Source organism: Mustela erminea, chromosome 2 (genome assembly GCF_009829155.1).
Source record: "Mustela erminea isolate mMusErm1 chromosome 2, mMusErm1.Pri, whole genome shotgun sequence".
NCBI lineage: Eukaryota > Metazoa > Chordata > Mammalia > Carnivora > Mustelidae > Mustela > Mustela erminea.
Window position 1 is genome coordinate 132,234,504 of NC_045615.1, and position 8,483 is coordinate 132,242,986.

General features: G+C 54.3%; 1 protein-coding gene across 1 annotated transcript; it reads right to left on the bottom strand.

The window, feature by feature from the left end:
• Positions 1-1,127: 1,127 nt before the first annotated feature.
• On the bottom strand, positions 1,128-4,242 carry PHOX2B (paired like homeobox 2B). The gene is made up of 3 exons (XM_032331956.1): positions 3,723-4,242; positions 2,687-2,874; positions 1,128-1,709 (listed from the first exon to the last, which is right to left on the bottom strand). The coding sequence occupies exons 1-3, from the start codon at positions 3,961-3,963 to the stop codon at positions 1,194-1,196; spliced, it is 945 nt and encodes a 314-aa protein (XP_032187847.1). The 5' UTR covers positions 3,964-4,242; the 3' UTR covers positions 1,128-1,193.
• Positions 4,243-8,483: the final 4,241 nt, after the last annotated feature.

Sequence of the window (8,483 nt, forward strand, 5' to 3'; positions counted from 1 at the left end):
ATACAGTCCATCCACCATACAGGATGTGAGTCCATTTCGGATCAAACAGAAATGCAAACCGAGTCGCTTCTGCAAGCTTGTGCGGACGCCTTTCTCTGCTCGGTTTATTTCTCCGCAGTCAGTTGCGCGGACTGCAATTGACTCGAATCCAAAGCAGTGCCAAAAAGTTCGGTAAAAGCTGGTGGAAGAAGAAAATGCCGGTGGGGGTGACGGGAGAGAAAAAAAGGGAAGAGCTGCGAAATATGAGACCGTTTGCAGAGTTTGTGGATGAAAAGGCATCTCATGTATAGGGCATCTTTCCAGGGCCGAGTGGCTGCAAAGAGTCGGGGTTGGGAGTTGCCACTGTGTGGGGTTGGGATGCGCTAATGGCGGGATGGTGTCTGGCGAAGTGGGACAGGCAGGCGGGAGCGAGGAAGTCACCTTGGCCGCGGGGACCGTCCGCTCGAGTCGTCGCCCGCGGCAGCGCGAACCCAAGGACACGAGGGGAAGGAGGGCTGGAGGCAACCCGTCCGCGCTCTCCCTTGAGGAGGAGCCCCAAGGCGGTGGGCTGTCAGGAGGGGTCCACAAGACAGACCCGGCTAGCTTCAGCCTCCCTTCTCCCCACCTTCCTTGTTTCCCCTCGGATTTTAACACCTTTCCGGGTGGATTGTTGGTTTGTTTTTGAAGTGATTGCTGCCTTCCTGATTTTTTTTTTTTTTTTCCAATTTGGGGGATTTTTTTTTTCTCTTTTTCTAAGCAAGTCACTGAGTCGGTTGTGCTCCCCCCCTCCCCATTCATCTCTCCCTGTCACCTGCTCGGGCCTCAGACACACATTCCCCGAGACAGACAGACACCCACACGCAGACACAGCCCCCCTGAGAGTGCCCCCCGAGCCCGGCCGCGCTGCTCGCACCTCGCGGTCAGCAGGCGGAGCCCTGGCCGGTCTGCGAGGCCCCTGAGGCAGGTGCGAAGCTAGGGAAGTTTTGAGTTTTGATTTGTTGGGGGTTTTGGGGGGGGGGTGTTCAGGATGGGGGTAGGAGTGGGGTTGAAATGGGGGCGACGCCGTGTTCTCTTTATTCTTATCGCGATGACGTCAGGCCCTCCGTGGAAAGCCTCGGCAGCAGCGACGACCGCAGCCTGGAGCCCACCCGCTCGCCCGCCCGGCCCGGCCCGGCTCGCCCGCCGCCGCCGCCGCCGCCGCCGCGCGTCCCAGATCAGAACATACTGCTCTTCACTAAGGCGGCTTTGGCGCCGTTGGGTCTTTGGAGGGAAGATAGGACGCTGGCGAAGGGGCCCCCGAGCGAATCCGGGATGGAGGTGATGGGGCCCGGGCCGGGAGCCCAGCCTTGTCCAGGGCCCCCGGCCGCCGCCAGGCCCCCGGCCGCCGCCGCCGCCGCCGCCGCTGCAGCCGCCGCCGCCGCCGCTGCCGCCGCCGCCGCGCCGCCCTTGCCGGGTTCGCCTCCCGGGCCCCCGGGCCCCGCCGCCCCCGGGGCTCCTGCCGGGCTGGGCCCGCCGCCGCCGCCGCCGCTCGCGCCGCAGCTGGGAGTGGGGTTGGGGTTGGGGCCGGGGCCCCCCGTGCTGTCCGGGTCGGTGCTCTTGGCCTCTTTGCTCTCGTCGTCCCGGGACGCGTCGGACTTCTTCCCCGAAGAGCCGTTCTTGGCCGCGGCCGCGGCGGCCGCTGCCGCGCGCTCCTGCTTGCGGAACTTGGCGCGGCGGTTCTGGAACCACACCTGGCGGGAGAGGAGAAGAGAGGCGGTGAAGCAGGGAAACGAAGAAGGAAAGGGGGAAGCAAAGCGCGCGTTAGGACGGCCCACGTTCCATTTCGGCTTGTGTGAAAGTCCAAGCGCCGCGCGGTACACCCCGCCACCAAGTCTGCCCCCTCCCTTGTCCTTGCGTCTTCCGAGAAACTTTCTTAGGGTCACCTGAGCATTCCAGGGAAATGATTGCTTGCAGGACAGGCTAAAAGGCCCCAGGTCCCAGAAAGGCCCTAAAACGGAAGCCTTTATTCTGGCGGGCCTTGAACCACCCCACAGTCGCCATACCCCCCACGCCGCAGGTCTAAGGTTAAACGCTAATTGGTAGTAGGAGGAGGGGGGTCCCTGGTTTGATGCTCGCCACCCATCCTGGCCTTTGGGCCTGATATACAGTACAATGGGGCTCACCTGGAGAGGCGCCTTGGCCAGCTCGTGAGTGCACCTGTTTCCCTAAAAGGTTAGAGTTAGCCGCCCGTTCGTGACCTTCATAGAGTCACAGCCCCTTTGCCTATGTGATCCAAGCCATAGTTACCGGGAAAATGCACCTCTACTCCATGGTTTCAAGTTAAAAGAGCTTGAGTGAGGAGGCAGAAAAACAAAAATAAAAAACCCCAAGTCTAATACGGGGACGAAGTCTGCACTCCTCCCACAAGGCACCTTCTGTCCTGCAAAAGCCTTGCTCGTTCACGTCCCAAGACTCCAAAAGTCTCTGCTGGACTACACGGGGTGGGGAAAGCTTTGCAGCTGTACACAGATAAACGAGCGCGCGCACCCTAACGCTTCCTCGCACACACAGTCCCTCCGAACTTGGCCTCCGTTCAGCCCTGGGTCCCCGGCCCTTGTCTTTGAAAAGCCCGGGTGTTCCGAACCTTCAGGAGCACCGCCCGGTCCCCGCCACCGTACCGTACCGGGCCCGGGGCGGCGAAGCAGGGTCGGTTTGTGGGCGCGCGTACCTGGACTCGCGCTTCGGTGAGGTCGATCTTCAGGGCCAGCTCCTCCCGGGTGTAGATGTCGGGGTAGTGCGTCTCTGCGAAGACCCTCTCCAGCTCCTTGAGCTGCGCACTAGTGAAAGTGGTGCGGATGCGCCGCTGCTTGCGCTTCTCGTTGAGGCCGCCGTGGTCGGTGAAGAGTTTGTAAGGAACTGGAGGGAGACAGAGGGAACAGAGTGTGAGCAAAACTGTCTGGAGCGCGAGAGCGCCGCGGAGCCGGAATGTGGGAACTCCGAGGTCAGGTAGCACTAGAGCGGCCACCGACGCCGGCGCGGGGGACTGGCTGACAGTCGCTGCCGAGAAAAACCGAGCGAATTAGTTGGATACCGAAACCGGCGAACTGCGGGCTTTGGCGGGGTCCCTCTTGGCACAAACGCCTTTGGGTGGGTTGGAAGAGCTCACCGGGGACGGCCGAGGGCCGGGACGCGGGATAATGCTTTGGTGAGGAAAAGCGAAAGAGGAAAAAAAGTCCAAAAACATCAGTCGGAGCATCAGGGAACCGGGGAAGAAGTTACCCAACACTCCCACGGCTGGAACTTTTCAGTTCTCAGAAGTTGACCCTGCCCAAAAGTTGGGGGAGAGTGCTGCAAAAAAATAATAATAAATTAAAGAAATAATCATAAAAATGACCAGCCCAAAAGGTGTGAGCCGCTGTCGGTTCTTAAAAAAAGAGAAAGACACTGCCAGTAATGAGCTTTACTCTTTGTTATTTAATTATTTTCTAAGCTTTACGTCTCATCGCAAAGTAAATAAATTATGCCTATCATTTTGGCAGCTTAAGATAATTTTGTTGGCGGTTCGGGTGTGACTAGGATAGTGTAACCCTGTAAGTGAATTACCCCTCCCTGCAATCGCTTCTAACGTGATAAATTCTTTCATTTGTGTAAGCAAATTTCGTTTGGTAAATACTAAACACATTTCCATTTTCAAATGCAATCAAGGCTTCCTATATACGAGCGGAAAGGCGGCTTCCTCCGCTGAGAAAGCTGGCGGTCCTTACCTGCGGCGTACGGACTGCTCTGGTGGTCCCTGAGGGTGCCGAGGCTGCAGGATCCCGGCGTGAGGGACGGGCAGCCGGACGTGGCCCCAAAAGTGGTCCTTATCGGGTTATACTGGAAGCCACTGGCCTGGCTGCAGGAACTGAAGTCAGCATAGGCTGAAGCCAGGCTCGAGGTGTCCATCCCAGCCATACAGGACTCGTAGGCAGAGGAATTGAGGTAAGAATATTCCATTTTATACATTGAAAAGGCTCTGGATGGCTCAGCCAAGTGGAAAAATGAAATAAAAGATGGGTATGGAGAAGGTGGCTGGAGTGGGGAGATGTGCACAGCTCAACGCCTGCCTCCAAACTGGCCTCCTTACTACCAGCAGAGCCTAGTTTTATGAAAAAGCCTCCTATGAGATGCCTTGTCTGAGGTCTCTAGAGCATATAGTCCTCATAATAAACTTGGCTCTTTCCACTTGGACAATAGCAAAGCGGTTGGTCTTATTGCTGGCGCTTTTTACATGACAATAACTCATCCGTCTATTGGGCTGGCACTGGGGAACTGAGCTGTCCAACCTCCCTATCATTGATTCCTGCATCTCTAATTAGAATTTAATACCACACCATTACGCACCGAGCCCCTGATCCTCCCTTCTAACCAGCTCCCTGCCCTTTAATTCAATCACACTACTTGGAAATAATGAAAGTTGGGTGACGATTCTCCCTGATCCAATTTCCCCGAGCTTTTAAGCCTTTTTAACTGATCATATACCTTAGGCATAAATTGAGATAGTGTGTGTGTTTTCCCCCTTCTTCGTCCTCTTTTTTTTTTTTTTTCCTTCGGTTAGGGAGAAGAAACCTTGATGTCATAGAAAACCTGTTTTGTAAGAGCGTTACACGCTCAATTTAACAACAAGCCTACCCCCCGAAGTGCATGAAATGTTATAAAGGACTGGGACATTGGCAAGACTCAGGCACCCCGTAACATAGAGTAAGTGGGCCAAGGGGGTTTCTGTGAAGGATAAGAGGATTTCTTTAAAATACACCTGGTTGAGGGGGTTAAAAAAAAAAAAAGAGCATCTTATAAATTGCATTTCTTGTCGCAGCTTAACATGCTTTTCTAGAGACTCCGCTTACACAGCTGTTTAAAAAATAAAGGCACATCTGAGTAAAGCTCTTGAATGTGACACATCTGGATTGTCTCTGCCGAGGGTTTCTTTGCAGTCCGCTCAGTGTCTTTCTGCATTTGCTCAAGGTTTGCATTCTGTTGCTTTGGAGGTTCTGTGCGGTTGTTGATTTTAATTACACCATGACTGGCAAGTGGGCATGAAGTCTCCCCAAATGTGTCTCCTCTTCCATCGGGCACTCTCTTTTATCACCTACACTTTTTCAGGTGCCCCTCAGTCCGCCGAAGACCCGAGGCTTCGCAAAGAGGATTGCCGACCGCTTGCCCTTTAGGTTTGTTGACTGCAGCGAGCGAAATCTTTGCTCTCAAAATGCCTAGGCTCCAGACCGAGCTCTTTCCTTCTCCAACTCCTCAGGCTCTTGGGTGCTGGCTGGGAGGTACAGACAAAGAAGTGAACAGTGATTTGTGGACCTCGGTGGCCCTATGATTTAAGCGAAGGGTAATTTTCATTTGGTTCGTTAGGCTCTAGCAGAATAAGGAAAACTATTTCATTAAACCCTTCCTCTCGGTGGACAAGAGGAGGAATGCTTAGCTGAATCGCCGGGTGGTGTAAACAAACCCTAGATATTTTATATGAATTAAATGTGTAGATAATTAGTTTTATTGCATTCATTACCCCCTTTATGTGCTCTGTAACAAGTCAGTAATTAAAGTAACAAACTCATAAAGTCTTTATAGGGGCATTTAGGCGTTCAGTGTTTGCCAAACTAAGTGGTTTAATTCGATGCTAGTGCTGGGGAGTGGATGGGCGCCCGCTCTCCACTGCCACCGTGTTTTATTGCGCTCTGAACTGCAGCGGACGCCCTAATGGATTAAACAGGGACAGCAGCCCCCCCAGCCTTGTGCTTCTCTGCTGGGTGAGTTTCAGGTTGATTTCAGGTGATGGCCATCCCCTGAACGTTCGCAAGACCTAATGTCTGCAGTACAGGCAGCGGGGACCCGCCGAGCAGCCTGGTGATAGTTTTATGGGGAGGGCTGATAGTTTTATTGCAGTTGTATGTGGTACAATGCGTATTTGATAAAGAAGGGCCCTTGGTGACCAGTGCGCACTTTTTTGTGCACAGGGGTGAAATGAAAATAAATGTGTACAAGGTTGTACTGCGGCGGGAAACAAATTGCAACGCTCTAAATGGTTTTTCTTTATGGTCACCAGACAAGAGGAGAAAAGAGATGCAAACATCTGTCTTCAGTCCCCTAAACCTAAAGGCCAGCAAAGACGGATGGGAATCCAAGTGTTATTACAGTGGGGATTTGTCTTTATTTATCCCGTTCTCATGAATATGAATCTGTATTTAGACCGGGAGGTGGCTGTGCCCCTTCCGTGGCTACACATGGAATTTCCCCACTCTTATTTACACCTCCCACCCTTTAAGGGAGGTGGAGGGTAGGTCGTCAAGCTTAGGGCTGCGATTGTCCAGGTTTCTAGAATCTCTCGAACTTATGTGTGTGTGTGTGGGGGGGTGCCTCTTGGTTTTCCCGACGCGACCCAGCTGCCCCAGGCCCGCTTCCAGAGGGTGTGGATGCGGGGAGCACTGGCCCGGGGTGCACTGGGCTAGCCTAGCCGGCTCCTCCCGCTCACGCGGAATCTCCCCGCGTTTCTCTGCAGAAGAGTGACACCGTGTCTGGGAGGGGACCCGCTTGGGCTTCCAAGGCCCTTGGCTAGCCAATAACCAGGCTTACCCCTCTCTGGCCGGGGCACCTCCCCAACCCCGGCCCTACGACCCCCACCCCCCGCCCGGAGTGCAGGCCAATTACACCTTGCGTCCCAATTTGCAGACGATCCCCAGAGGCCCCTCTAGCCCTTGGGGCGGAGGCGTCCGCGGACCCGGACTGTGAGGGGAGCTCGGAGGAGCAAGGCTTCTGCCCACAGCTCCTGAGGGCGGTGGCTCTCGAGCGACGCTGTAGAACTTTGGGATTTAGTCGGTGCAGGAGGGCAGTCCCTGTGCGCAGGAGCCTGGCGTAGGGGGTGCTGTGTGCTGCTCTGCCGAGCTGGATCTGGAGGCTTCTGAGGGTGACACCGGGAGAAGCCAGGGGAGCGGGGCGAGGACTCGCCCAAGGCTCCTGAGCAAGGGAGGTGCGAGGCCGCTGGGGGGTGCCGGGGCGCGGTGGGATGTGAGGGGCTGGCCCGGCCGCGGCCGGAGCTGGGCACTGCCTCGCGCTCCCCGCGGCCCCGGGGGCTGGGTTTCTCCCCGCCCTGCCCGCGGCGGCCCCCACCCGCCTCCCTCCCCTTCTCCCCCGCCCAGCCGCCCCAGCCCTCTCTCGGTTGCCCTGGTCGTCCGGGCCTCCCTCCAGGCGCCCCCTGCCGCCCGGCCTCGCCGGGTCGGGGTGCTGTGCGCCTCCTTCTCTTTGTACCGGGGGACCTTTCAGCGCCGGGACCGCACGGTCGGTTGAGCAAATGCGCTTGACTTCATTTTCCCCTTTGTAGGCCTTGTAGGTTTATTTTGTTCGGTGTCACCGTCCCTCTTCCCACCCCACCCCACCCCCACTGTCCCTGGCCCGTCGTCCCCTCTGTGGATCTTTTGTGGCCCGGGGTCCCGCTTCTGCTCCGAAGATGAAAGGCTTGCGGGCCTGGGCCAGACCGGAGCCCCAGTCCCAGCGCCCTGTTTTGTTAGAGTTGTGCTTTCTACACGCGAGCTCTCCCCTAAAAGTTGTACCAAATGGTTAATTTAATTACTCCAACTATAGACCAACTGCTTCAGCAGCCTCCACCACGCGTCTGGGAGGAAAAAAGAAACCATCTATAAGAAATAATCTAATAAAAGTGAAGTGTAGAAAAACCCCTCCTGATTTTCAACCGGCACAAATAGAATTAGAGCTTCAGCATCCTTTTCCCAAACAGACCTTTTGTCCAGATCACAACTTCAGCCAACCAGCAATGTGTACAGTGCCTGCTATTTATTTTAATAGAGGCGGGTGGGTAGCGGAGATGGATTGATAGATAAATGACCGCATGGATAGATGGATGGTTTGATCCATCTTCCTCTGACTTCCCTTTCTTAATATGTGTACACGGTTGATTTTTTTTTTCCCTGCCGATTTTCTGAATCAATAATGGAAAGGCAACGCTGTGTGGTAAAAGAAAGAAAGAAAAAAGGCATTTAAAGCACCCAAAATAAGGGAGGGGGGACTACAAGCATATATACCATGAGAAAAAAAAAATGTTTACATGCTACCCAGTACCAAATGAAAAAGGTTGAAAGTTTAAAAGAAACTTTTCTTTCCTTTTCTTCGCCATTCATAGGAGGGTTTCTTTTTCTTCTGCTTTTTTTCCTTGAAAGTCAGAAAGAATGTTAGAAGACAAGGAAACAAAACAGCAAACAAAATGCCATTGTATTGTAGTAGCGATTCATGGGAAAACGCTTGTCAGCCTCCTAATGCCTCACTCCTAGGAGGCTGTTTTGAGGCTGTTTCACCGCAGGCAAAGCACAATAACATGGGAATGAATAAAATATTAAATACCAGTGAGAGTTTCAGAGGAATTTTCTTTTTGATTGCTTTATTTGATACTGCATCCAAATTATCCCGGCACAGTGAGGCCACTGACTACCAAAGGCTCCCCTCAGAACCAACAGCTCTCTCAACCAGAGAAT